This window comes from Narcine bancroftii, chromosome 3 (genome assembly GCF_036971445.1).
Source record: "Narcine bancroftii isolate sNarBan1 chromosome 3, sNarBan1.hap1, whole genome shotgun sequence".
NCBI lineage: Eukaryota > Metazoa > Chordata > Chondrichthyes > Torpediniformes > Narcinidae > Narcine > Narcine bancroftii.
Genome location: NC_091471.1, coordinates 370,533,719 through 370,551,506, shown reverse-complemented (window position 1 = coordinate 370,551,506; position 17,788 = coordinate 370,533,719). Strand labels below are relative to the sequence as shown.

At 41.0% G+C, this 17,788-nt stretch overlaps 1 protein-coding gene across 11 annotated transcripts in view; it reads left to right on the top strand.

Annotated features, from left to right (window-relative positions):
* The window catches only part of LOC138759600 (septin-9-like), a 234,000-nt gene that overhangs the window by 103,267 nt on the left and 112,945 nt on the right, over nt 1-17,788 (top strand). For 10 of the 11 annotated variants that reach the window (XM_069930297.1, XM_069930298.1, XM_069930304.1 and 7 more), the window contains one exon: nt 12,381-13,025. The exons of the other annotated variant lie outside the window; for it this stretch is intronic. In XM_069930297.1, coding sequence (XP_069786398.1) covers nt 12,381-13,025 — 645 coding nt within the window. The remainder of the gene's footprint in view (nt 1-12,380; nt 13,026-17,788) is intronic. 11 annotated transcript variants of the gene reach the window in all.

Sequence of the window (17,788 nt, the reverse complement as noted above, 5' to 3'; positions counted from 1 at the left end):
AAATTTAGACATACAGCATGGTCACAACCCTTTTCGGCTCACGAGCCTGTTCTGTCCAGTTGTACCCAATCAACCTCCAACATCCGGTACGTTTCAAACGGTGAGATGAAACTAGAGCCCTGGAGGAAACCCACACAGAAATCAAATAAACTCCTTACAGATAGCGTAGGATTCAAACCCATGTCCCAATCGCTGGTGCTGTATCTGCGCTAACCATGCTGCCCTAAGTAGTGATCTATGATGGAGAACGAACATCTCCTCACTTTTCAGGAAGGCACAACAGCGATTGCACTTCCTGAGAAGTCTGAGGCAGGCAAAGGTAGCAGCCTGTCCACCTTCTACAGGAGCTCTATCGAGAGCATCCTGACCAGCTGAATCACAGTGTCGTATGGTTGCTGTGGAACACTGGATCAGAGGTCAATGCACAGGACCATAAGAGCAGTCATGAGGATCACTGGGGTCTCCCTCCCCTCCATGACGTGATCTTCCAGGATCATTGCCTGAAGAGGTCTTGCAAAATCATTAAAGACCCCTACCACCCCGCACATACCATTTTCCAACTATTCCCATCAGGAAAGAGATATCAGTGCCAGAACCACCAGATCGAGAAATGGCTACTTCACACAGACAGTGAGATTGCTGAATCTCTGAAGAACTGTTCCCACTTCTCATACAAATCTCTCCAAGATGATGCTATTATTAACAATATTTATTTATTTTGATGTACAGAACAACTCTGATTATCCGAAATGGTCGGGACCAGGCCTATGCCGGAAAAACAGATTTTTTGGCCATTTGGTCATTTTTAAAAACAGTCCTCGGTATAAAAACCTGCAAACACATGTATTGACATAGAACACTATTTAGAGCCTGTTGTACAGTTTTTTTATGAGTTTGTGCTTGCTTGCTGCTTTCTCAGCGCACCACAGGATCCCAAAACAGATCCCGACAAAACTCCACTTGTAACTGAACTCCAGGCAAAATACGTACCATCTGCTACTACCCTCGGATTTGCGCAGGCAAGCCAATTCTGAATCCACACAGCCAAGGTTCCAGACCTTCTGAATGACTCTACCATGGGGGACCTTGGTACGAAAATCCATATACCCCAAATCTTCCGCCCTAACTTCATCAATTTCTCAGTGCTAGTGAGGCCTGGCCTGCCCATCACTGAGAAGACTGAATTGTTGTAAATCCCATTCCCAACAATCCACTCTAATGACTAACTCAAGACTCACCGGTCTATAATTCCCTGCATTCTCCCTATTACCTTTTTTAAACAAGGGGACTGCATTTGCCATTCTCCAACTTTCCGGCACCTCCCCTGTGGCCAAAGAGGAAGCTCCCCAGTAATCTCTTATCTCGCTTTCTGCAGTAACCTAGGGTATACCTCATCTAGTCCCCAGGGATTTATCAATCCAAATTTTTTAAAGAAGATCTAGCACTTCCTCTTCCTTCACCTCAACATGCTCCAGCACATAAGCTTGTTCTATTCTCCCTCTCCCCTCTCTGCCTCCAGGCACATGCTCCCTTCTTTATCCTTGTGACCCACCTTCATCCTCCTTTCTTTACTATTTTCGAAATGCTCCTCCACCGAGAGGTTTGGCAGCTAACCAGGTTCCTTACCCAGTACCAGATCCACTATGTCCACAAACGGTGTCAGGAATCCTCCTTGGATACACCTGACCAATTCTGCATCCTCTCTCTTGCCGTGAGGAGGTGTCAGTCAATATTGGGAATGTTGAAATCTCCCATAACAGCAGCTTTTGTTTTGGACCTTCCAAAATCTGCGTACTAACCTGCTCCTCTGTCCCAAGGGCTTTTTTGGGGCCCAGTTCAGTGATTGTTCCCTTTTTGTTTCTGACTTTCACCCACACCGACTCAGTAGACAACCCCTGCACAATGTCCTCCTTTTCTGCAAGAAAAGGTTGCAGGTTGCCGACTGCAGGGGGCAATCACTGTATCTACAGGTAGGCAACCTGGGAGGCTGGCCCCACCTGCTGGCTGTCAGTCACCAGTTCCTTTAAAGACTCGAGCTGGCCCCTTTGGAGAATCAAGACACATGGAACCAGCAAAGATACTGAGACTGGTGTATACTAGTTTAAGCTAATTAAAGCTTGTTGTACAGTTTGTGGTCTTTGTGTCAGAATTATTTGCACAGAAGTACTATCCCTGATTAGTGCTGCTACCTGCAACAGCCAACCCAGTCCTTGCATCAGCCAAGTCTCTGAAATGGCCACATCAGAATTCCACATATTTATTGTTCTTTGCTGTCACCTCATCTCCCTTCTTCCATGGAAGTAAACACACTTCAGCCCTTCCAAATGACTACAGTTATGCTTCCTCCACTGTCTGACCTTTGTCACAAACTCACAACACGTTGCATCCACCATCTGCTCTATCCTATGTTCTTCTTCATATCCCCTGCCAAACAAGTTTAAACCATCCCCAACAGCTCTAGAAAACCTCTCCAACCAGATATTGGTCCCTTTCCAGTTCAGGTGTAACCAGTCCTTTTTGTACACACTCTTCCTTCATTAGAAGAGATCCTAATGATCCTGAAACTGCCGCCTGCACCAATTTTACAGCCATCCTAGTCTTCCCCTGACTGGCACATAGCACAAGCAGCAATCCTGAGATAACTACCCTTGAGGTTCTGTTTTTCAGCTTTCTCCCTAGTTCCCGGTTTTCTCTATTTTTCCTGCCTTTGTCTTTCATACCAATACGTACCATAACTTCTGGCTGCTCACCCTCCCTTTTCAGGATGCCATGGACCTGATCTGAAAACGTCCCTGTCCCTGGCACCTGGGAGGCAACGAACCATCTGTGAGTCACATTCACATGTCGAATCGCTTGTTTGCTCCTCTGACGATTGAATTCCCTATCGCTGTCGATGTCCTTTTCTCTCTCCTTCCTTTCTAAGTTACAGGGCCAGGCTCAGAGGCAGAGACGTTGGCTTGGTAGGTCATTTCCCACCCCCCCCCCCCCCAAACAATATCCAAAGTGGTATACTTATTAGTGAGTGGAGTGGCCACAGGGCCTACCACCTGGCTGCTTGCTTTTGCTTTGCTCTTTTGCTTTGCTTCTCCTTACTGTCACCCAGCTGCCTGCCTCTTACAACTTTGGTGTGACTACCTCCCTGGAGCTCCTGTCAATGACCTTGTAATTTTCCTGTCATCGAGCTGCAGCTCCAGGTCCCTAACACAGTCAGTAAAGAACTGAAACTCAATGTACCTTTAGGAGATGTAGTGATCGGGTGGGGGGGGTGGGGGGGGGGTGGGGGAGGAGGTGGCAAGTCTCCCAGACCTCTCACATCTCACAAGACTAACCTAATTGCCATTCTGACGATCTACAAAAGTAAGGCCAAAGAATAAATATCAATAAGCTCTTCTCTTATTCTCTGCCTCATCGTACGAAGCCTCTCAAGTCAAAGCCTCATCTCACCACTCTAACTCTGGCCTTCTCACACAGTGGCTGCTCCACTTATGTCTCACCCCTTCAACTCTACCACTCTCACTCCAACTTCCATTTGCTGGAAAAGAGAATGGATGGAGAGAGATAATTCCTCAATAACATCTTGGAAGGGCTAGAGTCATGATCATAAAGGGGTAGAGTGTAGAAATGGGCCCTTCTGGCTACCACATTCATGTCTTTCTGTTTGCTCCTCCATATTAATTGTTTTAACTTGCGTTGAGTTCTGCTTCCATCATCAGCAAGGATAAATATGGCCTCTTAAACATTAGCCACGTTCAGGTTAATCATGTACAGAAGTGGCAGGGCCAATTTTTCTAAACCGGCTTGGGAGATAGTCAGTTTCTCAGTTGTTTTGTGGGCTGTTCCGGCTCTGTCTCTGTGTTGCCTGGATGTGCCAGAGTACCCTGTGGATAGGGCCCACCGCTGCAGTAGAACCACTTAAGAGTCCGAAGATCCCAGGGTAAATGTGTACATCTTTTGGAGATCAGTGATGAGCGTAGGCAATTGGCTTCAGACCACAAGAGCTTGACCAATGGGAACTCTGGGGTGGGAATTGCTGGTCCAGGGCTGCAACCACAAATTCCCAGGTTGAGATGCTTCCATACGTTCATCCTTCCCCGCCCCACCCCAGCCTGCAATACCTCAGCCACAATTCCAATGTGCAGTTCTTTTTTTCTCTCCAAGCTGAAGGAATTGTTTTGAAATTAGGAAAATTTTGGTTTATTATTGGCATCTGGAATGAACTCACTGACTTGAAACCTTGGGATAAAAACCATCTGGATTTACCCATTTATTATCTTTCATATCGGTCTTTTTTAATCTGTAGTTAGTTATGTGTACCTATCTTGCATTCTAATTATTCCAATGGAAAGTAAATAACCCAACTGTTATGTATTTTGAGTATTGTGGACTGTGGACATCAATGAAGATTGCTGTGCAATGAAGTCTGATCTTTAATATAGTGTGATTGATTACATGCCAAAATTGTAAATAAGAAGTTGAATAAAAATCAGCATTTGTCCTTAAATGCAGAATCAAGTTGTCTGAAAATAAGACAGAATCCTGCAAGTCTGTGGATTGCTTTTCACCAAAATGTTCAACGTCCAAGTTGTTTTTAAAATCTTTTGAACTGGTTTAAAGATTAATAGTGAATAAAGTGTAGCAGCTGATGTCTCCAGTGCAGATCAGAATCAAGTTTATTATCATGAATGTGTCACGGAATTTGGTGTTTTGTGGCAGCAGTGTTGTTCGTGACAGGTGTAAAATTGCTAGAAATTATATTTTCATAAATACTGTTTAAAAAGAAATACATTCATGCAAAAGAAGAGAAAAAAGTGAGGCCGTGTCTGTGGTTCATTGTCCGTTCAGAAACCTGATGATGGAGGGGAAGAAGCTGTTTTTGTAGCTTCGGGTGTTTATCTTCAGGCTCCTGGACCTCCTTCCTGATGGTAGCAGTGAGAAGGGGGCATCACCTGGGAGGTGAGGGTCCTCGATGATGGAGGCTGCTTCCTTGCAACACCATCTCTTTAGATGTCCTTCATGGAGTGAAGACTAATGGCTAGGTGAGTAGTTAAGGTTGGTCCAAGGGTAACTCTATTTTAATAAAACGACTGCCCTTTATCTTCAACAGCAATGACTTTTATTAGTGAGTTCCAATCCAAACATAGTAGATGTGGAACATGCAGGTTAGCTGGAGTGAGGTTTGTATCAAAACTGGAAGATTGAACTGAGCTCTGAAACAACGGAAAAGAACAAAATGGAAACCATGTTATCAGATGATGAAGTGGGATAAGCAGGACCTATGTGCTATTTGTGGACCATGTTTTTTTTTTAAAAGAGTCCAAGTGTAGTCTACCCAAATTACTAAAGTTTTCAACCCCCACCCCCCCACTCCACCTGTCTTGGTCTTGCAGCATATCATGAGAAAGAGGTACAATAATAAACTGTGTCGTCTTTGCCATTCAGTGACCTGGATGTTTTTCTGTTCAATCCCTACCACCTATCTAACTCTTTTATCCAAAACCCTATCTATTTCAGTCTTTCTTATTCATTAGCTGATTAACCATTTACCTCTGTGGAGGAAAGGGAATAAGGGAGGAGAAATCCCAAGATTTTAAAATCTCACATATTCTTTATCCGAGTCTTAATTAATTGATTTTTGGCTTAAAGCTTGGGACTCCTCAAAGATCATTTTGAGATGGGAGTTACACAGGCTTTGCCAGCAATGCCTACACTCTTAGATATGAACAAATAACAAGACTGCACCAGAGGCTACTAACAATCTGGTTGTAAGTGTGCTGCCTCCATTTGGGTGAATCAGAATTTCAAGATGATTAGAACTTTTGATAATGTGCTGTTCACAATTTAACTCATTTAATCCCATGAATTTAAAATGATGAGAGAAAATCTTCTTAAGTCCCATGCAAAGGCTTGAATGGGCATCTTTCGGTGTCATTCAGTAATTTCCCACCAGTCGTTTCTGGACATTCTGCAAGGAATTATTCTGCCATCGCTCAGGAATTTTAATTGGGGAGCAAGTTATCTATGCCATCGTCTCCCTGTGGCTATCTTAGTTCTTATGGGGGGAGAAAACCAGGTAACTTTGCCAGTGGGAAATCTCAGAACGTTCAGGCAAACTCAATGTTTAAAAAAAAGCTGACTAATCAAGCTTGAAATAAACTAAGGAAGTAACGAATGCAATATCCAGCATTTCTCTTGTGAAATGTAAATGTGTTTTTATATTTGCATCTTGAAACATGGTTTAAATGTTATGGGAATTCCTTCAGGCAAATGTTTCTCTCAATTGCTCAATAATGACCAGTTATTTAAAGTTTTGGAGCCTGTTCTGTGATTATTAAGAAGGATTAATATCACATGTGCAGGTGGTAATTTTGGGTTTTTGTTTACATTAGGGAGTGCAGTTACTTGTGGTAATTTCATTTATTTTGAAAACTCATTCCAACATCTATTACATTCTTCTTTTTACCACAATGCAACCATGTTATTACAATTGGGCAGGATTGAGAAGGTTGGTATTCTAGTCAGGGCAAAACTGAGTTGGGGATTAGGAAAGAAAAACAATTAACACAGAGGCATGGAGTGTGTTTAACAAACTCTGACTGGAGAAGTGGGTGGCATTTGAATGCACTTGGTGTGGTATGTCTTTACGGTTTTGATGATTATTATAAATGTTATTGACTTTTATAAAGATTTTTATGACAATTTGAAATTGAGTGCAGAAGAGATTTGAAATGGGATTTGTATGTGCAGACAGTCTTGAATGTGCCTTGATTATAATAGCATGCAATTTCTCCTGGAACTTTGAAGATGCTGTTGGATTTGCTTCCTGTCTCCCTTGTATTTACTTTCATGTCCAAGTCAAGTTTATTGCCGTCTGATTGTGATAAGTTCAACCGACAAAACAGCGTTCTCCGCTCCTCTGCAAAACACGCAGACACACACCCAGACATAACACACATACAGACATACAATTCACATGCAGGGCTAGTATTTCATGCAGTATTATACAGATAATAAATATTGTTTTATGAATATGAGAGTCTCGGATGGTTTGTGTCAGCATTCTCACTGCCCGTGGGAAGAAGCTGTTCCTCGGCCTGGTGGCGCTAGTTCTGATCCTCCTAGATCTCTTCCGCTACGGGAGCAGCTGAAAAATGCTGTGTGTGGGGTGGAAGGGATTTTGTATGCCCTCTTCAGCTAATTATACTGGTAGATCACGTCGATGTGAAGGGGTGGGGGGGGGGGGGGGGGAAGGAGGGAGACCCCAGTGATCCTCTCTGCCACTTTTATGGATTGACCTCTGATCCATTTCTCTGCAGCCCTGTACCACGCTAAGATGCAGCTGGCCTGGACACTGTCGATAGAGTTCCTGTAGAAGGGTGACATGCTAATTATGTAGATACCATTTCCTTCTGTTGATTTGTCTTGAATGTATTTAACCCTGTTGGTAAATCTTGCTATTTTTATTTGCTGCAATTCTATCTCCTCTTGACATGTTGGTAAATCATATTTGCAAGGAATTGTATGTTCTGGCTTTGAACCATAGGCTTCTGGCTAATAGAACATCAAACAATACAACACAGTACAGGCCCTTCAGCTCTCGATGTTGTTCTGACCCATAAATCCCTTCCGAAAAAAATACTAACCCTCCCTTCCCCATAACCCTCTATTTTTCTTTCATCCATGTGTTTATCTAAGGGGCTCTTAAATCTCCCAAATGTTTCAGCCTCCACCACCATCCCCAGCTGAGATGTCAATGCAAAGTCATTGAGGATTCAATAGAAAAAATCAAGCCGAAATGTTACATTGTTGCAAGGGACCTGAGATCATTTAAATGTAGACATTCAGTACAGAAACAGGCCCTTCTGGCCCACTAGATTGTGCTACCCAAATATAGTGTCTGACCTACAACCCCTGGATGATTTTGGATGGTGGGAGGAAACTGGAGCACCTGGTCGAAAGCCACGCAGACACTGGGGGAAGATGCAAACTCCTTACTTGGATCCAAACACTGGCGCTGTAGGTGTGTTAACCGCTATGCTAACCATCCAGCCCTGGATTGGCTTTGGATTGGTTCAGTATTTGAAGAAATGTGAAGCACATGAAAATTTCAGTAATTTGATGAAAATAAAAATCAGTTTTCCAAGGACTCTAGAAAATGTAATTTACAGAGCTTTGTCATGAACCAGTGACTACTAAGTGAATTAAGCATGGCTGAAATGTTTAAGAAATACAGCACATATGACACTTCCTGGGAATTTTTAATTAATCAGATGATGGTTGCCCTAAGATGGAATAATTCTGTTCTTGATCCATTAACTGTGATATTGCATAGCTTTTCCACTGGATTTCTAATTTCTCATGGGAGTGTGAGACTCTTTGGAATTAATACACTTTTTTTTCGCTCAGTTTTATTAAAACTGTTTTAAATAAAACAGTTTTAAATGTTTTGATTTTGCAAGGATAGAATATTTCCAAATATTATTACATGGAATGATTGCTTGTTTAGTACAATTGCAAGAATTATGATTTTGGAAATCACCTAAATAAGTTGGTATCTGTGCAGAGACCCACAGATATTTGATCTGTACCTGCATGTGGAGCAATGTCTTTATCTTTTCTCGACATCTTTCTCCCCTCTTGCATTTAAAAACCACAGTTATCAAAACTCTCTTCATGGTTGGCTGAATTGTTTATATTCAAAGCACTATGCAGTTTTGATATACCATCATCAGCTGGATTATTTGAAGTACTTAAATTTGTTATGGCAGGGGTCATTTCAAAGTGTTTCAGACTGGAAAAATTAAATCACAAAATGATGCCTCTGTATTTACCTTAAAGTGTCTTTATTTAGTTGTCTTGGTTCTGTGTAAAACCTTGCTGGACTCTTTCTCCACTTTTATCTCTGTGGGACCGGGTTGGCCCGGGCCTGCTGGGAGTATACAATGCTATGCTCTTGGCAGGCAGCATGTCAGACTCCTTGAGAAAGCGCATCATCACCTTCATCTTCAAGAAGGGCGCGGAGGAGGATATCAGGAATTGGAGTCCCATATCATTGTCAAACATTGACTACAAAATTCTGTCCAAGGCCATTGCCCTGGCAGACAAAAGCTGCATGGTTCTGGGCTGGAAAATCTTTGACATCCTTGCACTGATCAGAGATACCATCACCTACATGCAGGAGAGGAGGGTGGATGCATGCCTGGTGATCTTAGGCTTTTGACTGGATGTTGCACATGTACATGATGGATGTGCTCTTCAAAATGGGCTTTGGGCACTGAATCTGGAACTGGATTAAACAGCTCTTCATGAATATCTGTAGCACAGCCCAAATCAATAGGTGGGAAACAGATAACTTCCCCGTCAAGACTGGAAACAGGCAGGGATGTCAGCTCTCGCCAGTTTTATTTGTGTGTTGCATAGAGCTCTTTGCTGACTCCATCAAGAAGGACGAAAGAATAAGAGGAGTGCCGTTGGCAGGCAATGGAGGCATCGTCCATGGACGATGTCGTCATCTTCTGTTCAGACAGATGATCGGTCTGCAGAATGAACAACATCAGCAGCGATTTTGAGTGCACATTGGGTGCCAGGGTAAACTGGATGAAGGGCGAGGCAATGGTCTTCAGTGACTGACCCGAATAGTCCACCATTCATGTTGCAGTCAGATCTGACTAGCTGAAGGTGTTGGGGATCTGGTTTAGAGGGGCTGAGGCATGCAACAAAAATCGGTCGGAGCGGATTGCAAATGTCCACCAGAAATTGGGTCTGTGGGCATGGCGCTCCCTCTCAATAACACGGAAGACCTCTCAATAACACGGAAGACCTCTCAATAATGATCTACGTGCCACACACCTTGGTCTGACAGAAACCAGAGCAGTCTTCTGGTTCATATGGGGATCCAAGATAGAAAGGGTCCAAAAGGCCACCATGTACAAGTTGCCAGGCAAGGGTATACCCAATGTGGTTCTCATCCTGATGACCACCTTCCTGTGTGGCTACATCAGGCTATGTATGGAACAAAGTACGAGGGCAAGTGCTGCTGTGTGCTGAAGTTTTACCTGTCCCAGGTGATGCAAAGGATGGGACTGGCCCCATTGCCTTACAGAGTTCTAGTCGCCTGGAGTTTTCCACAAAGGATAGAAGTTTTTTTTTAAATTCATTTGAAACATATATAAAACATTTAATGCTCTTTATCATCTATCCCTTAGAAGATGGTTAGCCAGAATCAGACACACACAAAGATAAAGCCTGTGAAGAAAGCCTGCAAGTGGGGACATAGGCATCTGGCAACTTTGTCTTTCGACATGGTAAAGCATTAGGAAGTGTGGGCAAAGAAATATTGGCAGGTTCCAGTGCAGCTTTAAATTTGAATTTGTCTACTCGTAGCACAACTGTGGTAGGCTCCTAGCAATATTACTTTTAACTTTGCAACGTCTGGATAGTGTGCACATATTTGACTTGTTTGGTGTGCTCTGAAGCCAGTCTTTGTGTGAAAACACGAGGAGTACAGAGTTTTATTTTTCTGAGACTGGGTGTTGCCATTAGAATTCTCATGGATTAAGTCCAAATTTGTGAATTATCTTAAAAATTGGAAAATGTGTCAACAGTTCCAACTGCACTTGAGAAATAGGAAACTCTGGTCCATCCACAGGCTGTCATTTGCTTTGAATAGATTGGAAATTTCTGATGGGGAAGAGACCTGTCACGAAAGGAATTCCCACTGAAATGATCCTGGGATGCAAAAAAAATCTACACGTAGGATTGGAAAGCCAATGGATCTAGGGCCAAATGGAACAGATATTAAAAGATGTTATTTTGCTGATTTAAAAAAAAATGCTCTTGGCCAAACGTTGCTGAGAGTTTTGCCTGAAACTGTGAGCAAGTTCAGGCATCCTACATGGAAGCTGAAGTCCCTGGATTTTCAGGTAGAAATCTGCCAGCAGATTCCATTTTGCACCTCCAATGCTGCACCATTGATTTGAGCTGGAAGCTTGTGGCTATAAGATAGAAGTCACAATATTCGTTTAATTCCAGGCATTTGCTGTGTCACCTTTCAATTAATTTAATTTTATTTGTATAAACAGCCTGAACATAGTTACCATTTACTGTTCTTACTTTCTTCCCTTAACTTTCAGTCTGCTACAGCAGAATTTCCCAAAATTCTTTACACCCCCTTCCAATCGCCAAGAAAACATGCAATAAAATATCTTGTCCCTTGCATGAGTACTTGAAGCGCCATCATGATTTGCCTTTTTTCTCAATCTTCTCTCTGAAGTTCTGACCCTGTGTTAAGAATCCCTGTCTGATCAATCTACCATGACCCATTTTCCCCCACTCATATGCCAGAGATAACTCGTTTCCACTCGTGGTTATGGAGCCATTACTGATGTTCAAGGTCCAGCAACCTGAGAGACAGAGGGTACTAAATCAACTTAATGCCACGATTAGATGCCCACACAGTTTTTGTTTGTCAGAGCATTAACAGAATAAATGTTGACTAACAGCGTAGTTCTAAGTAATAATGAACATCAAAGGCTTCATGTGGATGTCGTGCTGAATAGGAAAACTAGTATTTCGTAAAATGGATTGTAAACATCGCCAGATTACAGTTTGCTTCTGATATTAATTGAAAATTCCAGTTAACTTGTACAGTACTTTTATTTAAATGGATAATTCACTTATGGAACAGGGATTTGGTTTTAAGAAAGCTATCTTTTGCAAATAGATATTAACCTGATCACATCTCTTGGTATGAAATGCTTTAATTTGACTGGAATGGAAAGCTCATTGTGTCATTTTGTTGGATCATTGAGGTAATGAGTTGCACCTTCACCTTTGAAACCCAGGGATGGAATCCTGGTTGTTATGTCTCTGGAGTTACTTGAGAGGCTTCTTAAATAACTTGGAGAATGCAAGATTTGAATAACAGAAGAGAGTTTATTTACTGATGTCTTCCACCATCTCAGGAAACTGTTCAAGACACATACATATGCCCCACAGTAGTACACTACAGTTATTACAGTGAGAAGGATGTATTCTTACATGGTTACAGAATAGTTCACATTATCCTGACTATAATATCACTGGTGAAATGTGTCTTTCCACATTCGAGATTTAGGCTGAATGATAATCTTGTTCCTTGTGTGTCTGAATCCTAAGCAAGAAACCATTGATGAATAAGATTCAATTGTTGATTTTTTTGGTTGAATTGTGATTTTAAAAAAAAATCCTTCTTGTGCCCTTTTCTGCAGCAATCTTTTGCTTTCCAAACTGCATCAGATCATGGACTAATGATTATCAGGTGTGATTGCAGAAAAATATTGCAATATGTTAAATGAATTGCATTGGTTCATTTAATGAGCTTTCCTTTTTTCTCTTGCTCTTAGCTTTGAAAAGATCATTTGAGGTTGAAGAAGTGGATCAGCCACCCCCAAATCCATCTGCTCCCTCAAGACGAATTCCAACCCCTCTACTGAGACAGACCCCATCACCTGGACACAAATATCAAGATTTGGGAGCAAAGTTTACAGACTCGACCTTGAGGCAGGCAGAAGCACCTAATGCTAAATCGCCAAAATCATCAATCAAGAGAATTGAGATTACAGGGCCGAAGCACACAGATCCCGTCTCGAGAAGGGCAGAAATTTCTATTGACCTTTCTTCAAAGCAAGGAGAAGCTGCAAGTCATGGCGCCCCAAAGATCGGCCTTAAACGGGCAGAACTGCTAGGCCACAAGCCTCCAGAAACAGTTCCCAGGAGAACAGAAATTTCTGGAGCCAAAGTTCAGGAAATATCCTCCAGAAGATTGGAAGCTGCAGGCTCCAAGCTCACTGAATCCATTCCAAGAAGAACAGAAAGCTTTGGATCTTCCTCAGCAGAGGTATCCCCAAAGAAGGTGGAGATTCAGGCAGGAAAACATCAAGACGTCCCAGCTAAACAAGTGGAAAATTCAATCTCTCCCCACATTAATTACCAACAGGAAGTGGAGCCAGAGAGAGAAGTAACTGAAACTAAAACAAAGAGCCAGAACAGTGAGTAAATGTTTAATGTATTTTACTGTTCAAGAACATGTAATTTTTTTCAGAAATACATGCATGCCTTTTGTGTTCTGACTGAAGGATTTATCACTGATGTTCAAAATTTGGTTAATTTGAGTAGTTCTAATAGATTAAATTTTGGTGAGTTTTGCATAATATGCCAAATAATCAGCTGCACTTTGGAGAATAAGCAAGTGATGTTTGAGTTTTCTGATTTAACTCCAATAACAACAGTAGTTTTCCAGTTTTTTTTTCATGAAAACGATAATGCTGTTGCATTGTTTAATAATTTGTGTTTGAAAGATATGTTGTGTGTGTTTGATATCTGCGCTAGATTTAAAACAGGTGGGAATTTTGATGATGCCTGATGCAGCATTTTTTGCCAATTTGATTTTATTTAATCTTGTTTTTAAATTTCTACTTGGTATCATTTAAAATCATGTGAACGAAGGAATTTGTGTAAAGCTAAACAAATAGGCTTTGTTTTAGCCCTGTTAACAACATCATGTTTAGAGAATTTTAGCAGCTTTGAAAGTTCAAAGAGGGCTAAATTTTTCTAAGTTGAGGATCACGTTTTGAATATGTTTCACAAGTAATAGTTTACAAATGATTAATTTTGCTCCGAAATGGCAGTTATGCCTGATATGGTCAATCAGTGTCATCTTTGTAACACTGTTCCATTCTGTGAACCCCTCCTGAGCTGTAACCTTTTGAAAAAGTGAACATTAAAACTAGTTTCTGTAGTCATCTCCCTTTATTGCCTCCTTGAGTAGCTTGGTGATCGTTTTTGTGGAATAAGGATATTTTGCAAGACATTCTATTAATAAGTACCTTTTTGATAATGCACCACGGTGATTGTAAAATTAATGAAATCATACGTGCCACCCCTCACCTGATGCAACTTTTACGGTGTGTTTAACGTATTAACATTTCACTTTGCATTTAATTTAGCAAACTCCTCCTCCTTAACGTTAGCCTTGTAAAAAGGTTGAAAGAAAATTGTGTGACAGATCATGCCAATTTAACACAGGATGTGGAGTTGAAAACGTTTTGCTGAATATCTCACTGGAAAAACCACAGCACCCACAACATTAACATGTTTGAAGCATTTTCCTGTGAAATGTCAATTGCATTTGTTCTTCATCCTTCATTTTTTGAGCAAGAATTCATTTGATGTCTGTTAATTGAATGAACCAATGCTATCAAAAATAGACTGATTTACGAATTCCAAGTAAATTCTGCACAGTACAGACAGGAAGTGTTGTGGGTGATGGGGGTGGAAATTATAAGGTGTCATTTGCAAAATAAAGTCTTTCAAGATGTGCATGTGGCATTGCCCATGTTGGTTCTTTTGAAACTACATGTCAGGAGTTGGTCAGTTTTGGCAGTTTTCAGCAATAATGATGTATGGTGTCATTACCTGTTTTTTAAACATGATAAGTTAATGACCTGAGTTCATTTATTGCAGAAGATGTTAGTATTCAGAGTTAAAGCTCATGAATTTGAGTAGAAATTGTCCAATCACACTCAGGTATTCTGTCACGTTAGGAAGCACCAAGAGGGAAAGAATCAGAGGTTCATTAAACTGGTTGCATGAAGCCACACAGCATTTAAAATACCAGCTCCATATCATTTTGTGTGCAATTTCAGTGTGAGGTTATTAATGATGGCAAATTTAATATGTTCTGGTGTTTCACAGTGTTGAGATCCAGTGATCCATGATAACAAATGGGGTTATTCTGGCCCATTGCAGCATTTTTGCTTTGATGCTTGGTCCATCTTGCCTGTCACTGTTAACTGTTAAGCCAACATTGGTATCCAGAGAACTGTCCCACCTTGCACTCGTGCTGGCTTTCACTATAAAGATGATCTGATTCTTTGATGATCGTTGTCAGAACCTGACTTTGTCTCACTCTAAAAATAGAAAGAAACAAGTCTTCTTTCCCCCCAACAACATTGTTTAGTGCAAAGCCCAATGTAAACATGGAAAGAATCACTGTTTCCTGGGATTACCTCAGCAGAATGCTCACTCAATAATGATCTGGCAACATATGCCAGATATTCTTAGTGTGACGCTGTTACGGTACCAGGATCTGGATTTGAATCGAGCATTGTCTGTTGAGAGTTTGTACATTCTCTCTGTGTCTGCACGGATTTCCTTTGGTTTCCTCCCACTCTTCAAAGTTTATGGGGGTGGTAGGTCAATTTGGTGTAATTGGGTGGCATGGGCTTGTGGGCCAGAAGAACTTGTTACTGTGCTGTATGTCTGCTGGTTATTTTTAAAAAAAATCTCTAATTCACAAAGAAAAGATGTGGTTTAGCCTAATCTACCTGTTACTATACCTGTACATTATGTAATGACAAGGTTTCACTGGGTAAATGCAGTTGGTGATAACCTGGGCTGTACTTATCATTACTTGTAGAACACAAGAGGTTAAAAATTTTATTGACCAGCAATGTGTCACATCCAGATCACATTATTGATATTGCATATTATACCTAGCAAAATATTCCTGTGAGGTTACATCAAAGTTCATAACTCGTATCAACCCAAACGTTATTGAAATTCGGGGACAATGCTGTATGCCTTGCAGGTTTTAAACAATTAAATATGATCACTTCTGCTTATTTTATCAATAGTTAAGTTTTCAAATTTCAGATTTATTCTCAGTGTACATACACGACATCACATACAACCCTGAGATTCCTTTTCCCTGCAGGCACGGCAGAATTACCACTAATTGGATGGGCAAAAAATAAACTGTACACAGCATAAAACATGTAAACAAATAAGGAAATCTAAACAGATAATGGATGTAAACAAATCGACTGTGCAATACAGAGAGAGCAAAAGAAAATCAATAAAGTGCATGAGTAAGATCCTTAAATGTGTCCTGATTGAGTTTGTTGTTGAGGAGTCTGACGGTGGAGGGGGAGTAGCTGTTCCTGAACCTGGTGGTGTGAGTCTTGTGATACCTATACCTCTTTTCTGATGGCAGCAGCGAGAACAGGGCATGAGCTGGGTGGTGAGGGTCTTTGATGATTTAAAATTTTTTTTAAAAATTTTTCACACTATGAACCATATTGACTAAAATACACATAAACATTTCCCTCTTGAATTTACACAGTATCATTTTCTCCCCTTTCCCCCCCTCCCTTCCCTCCCTCCTTCCCACCCCCCTCCCCACCCACTAAACGTTCAACATATCCAATACATTAAACCCATTAAACAATGTAATCACACAATGAAAATAAACAAGAAAATTATGTCATCCACTTTTACACACTGAGTCAGTTCAGTTTGTCTTCTTCTCATTCTGTCATTTTAGATGGTGGAGGTCCACGGTAGGCCCTCTCTGTTGAGTTCCATGTACGGTTCCCAAATTTGTTCGAATACTGTGATGTTATTTCTTAAATTATATGTTATTTTTTCCAATAGAATACATTTATTAATTTCCCTGTACCATTGCTGTATTCTCAGGGTATCTTCTGATTTCCAGGTTGACATTATACATTTTTTTGCTACAGCTAAGGCTATCATAATAAATCTTTTTTGTGGTTCATCCATATCGAGGCCAAGTTCTTTACTTCTTGTAGTACTTAGAAGAAGATCTCTGGATTTTTTGGTATGTTATTTTTTGTGATTCTGTTTAATGATTGATGCTGCCCTTTGACAGCAGCACTCCCTGTAGATGTACTCCACAGTGGGGCAGGTTTTGCTTGTGATGTCCTGGGCTGTGCCCACTACCTTTTGGAGGGGTTTATGCTCAGGGGTATTGGTGTCCCTGTACTAGACCGTGATGCAGCCGATCAGTACACATTTGCCAGGGTTTCTTGTGTCATACCAAACTTCCACAAATTCCTGAGGAAGTGGAGGCATGCTTTCTTCACAATGTCATTGGTGGGTAGATAACTAATATCCTGAATATTTGTATTGTTGAGCTATCAGATGATGCATTATAATAGCCATAAATTTATATATCATTGGAATCAGCCATTTTAACGAAACCATCATCACTACCCAATGTGTCTACCCAATCGTGTCCTATTTGCTTGCATTTGTCCCTTATCCCTTTAAATCTTTCCATTTCATGAACTTGTCCAAATACCTTTTAAACCTTGTGAATGCAGACACCTCCTCAGTTTCCTCTGGCAGATTATTCCACATTTCCACCATCTTCTGTGTGGGGGGGAGGGGGGTGGGGAAGTTGCCTCAGGTGCCCTTTTAAATCATTCCCTCCTTATTTTCAACCTGTGACTTGCTGCTCAGGAGGCTATGAGCAGGTAAAGAGATGTGGGATGATCAAATCCCATCCTCCAAAATTCAGACTGTGGGTCATCAAGATAAACCAGGTGATCTTTATGACCTTGAAAGAGGGTGCAAGCACACTCTGAAAGCTCTACTCTTGGAAGCTAAGATTATGATAAGTAGAACTTCATGAGGGAGTTAACTTGTAGTCAGGCTGTTGATTTAATGATGCTATTTTGGGATATATTTACAAAGCATTTAATGTCGTGTTAAATTTGCACATTTCCGTGTGCCTTGAAGTAGAAGAATTCTGTGTGTGTGGAACTTGAGAAGTGAATAACCTATTTGTTGAAAATAAATGAGATGTTTCTTCACTATTTGTTTCTCTTATAAGATGCCTCCTTGATTCTAGCTACAAAGGGGTAAATGTAACAAAAGTTAATAAAGGTACATCTATTGCTGCCAATTTTAATGAAGTCAATTGAATTGTACAAAATGCATCTTTTTT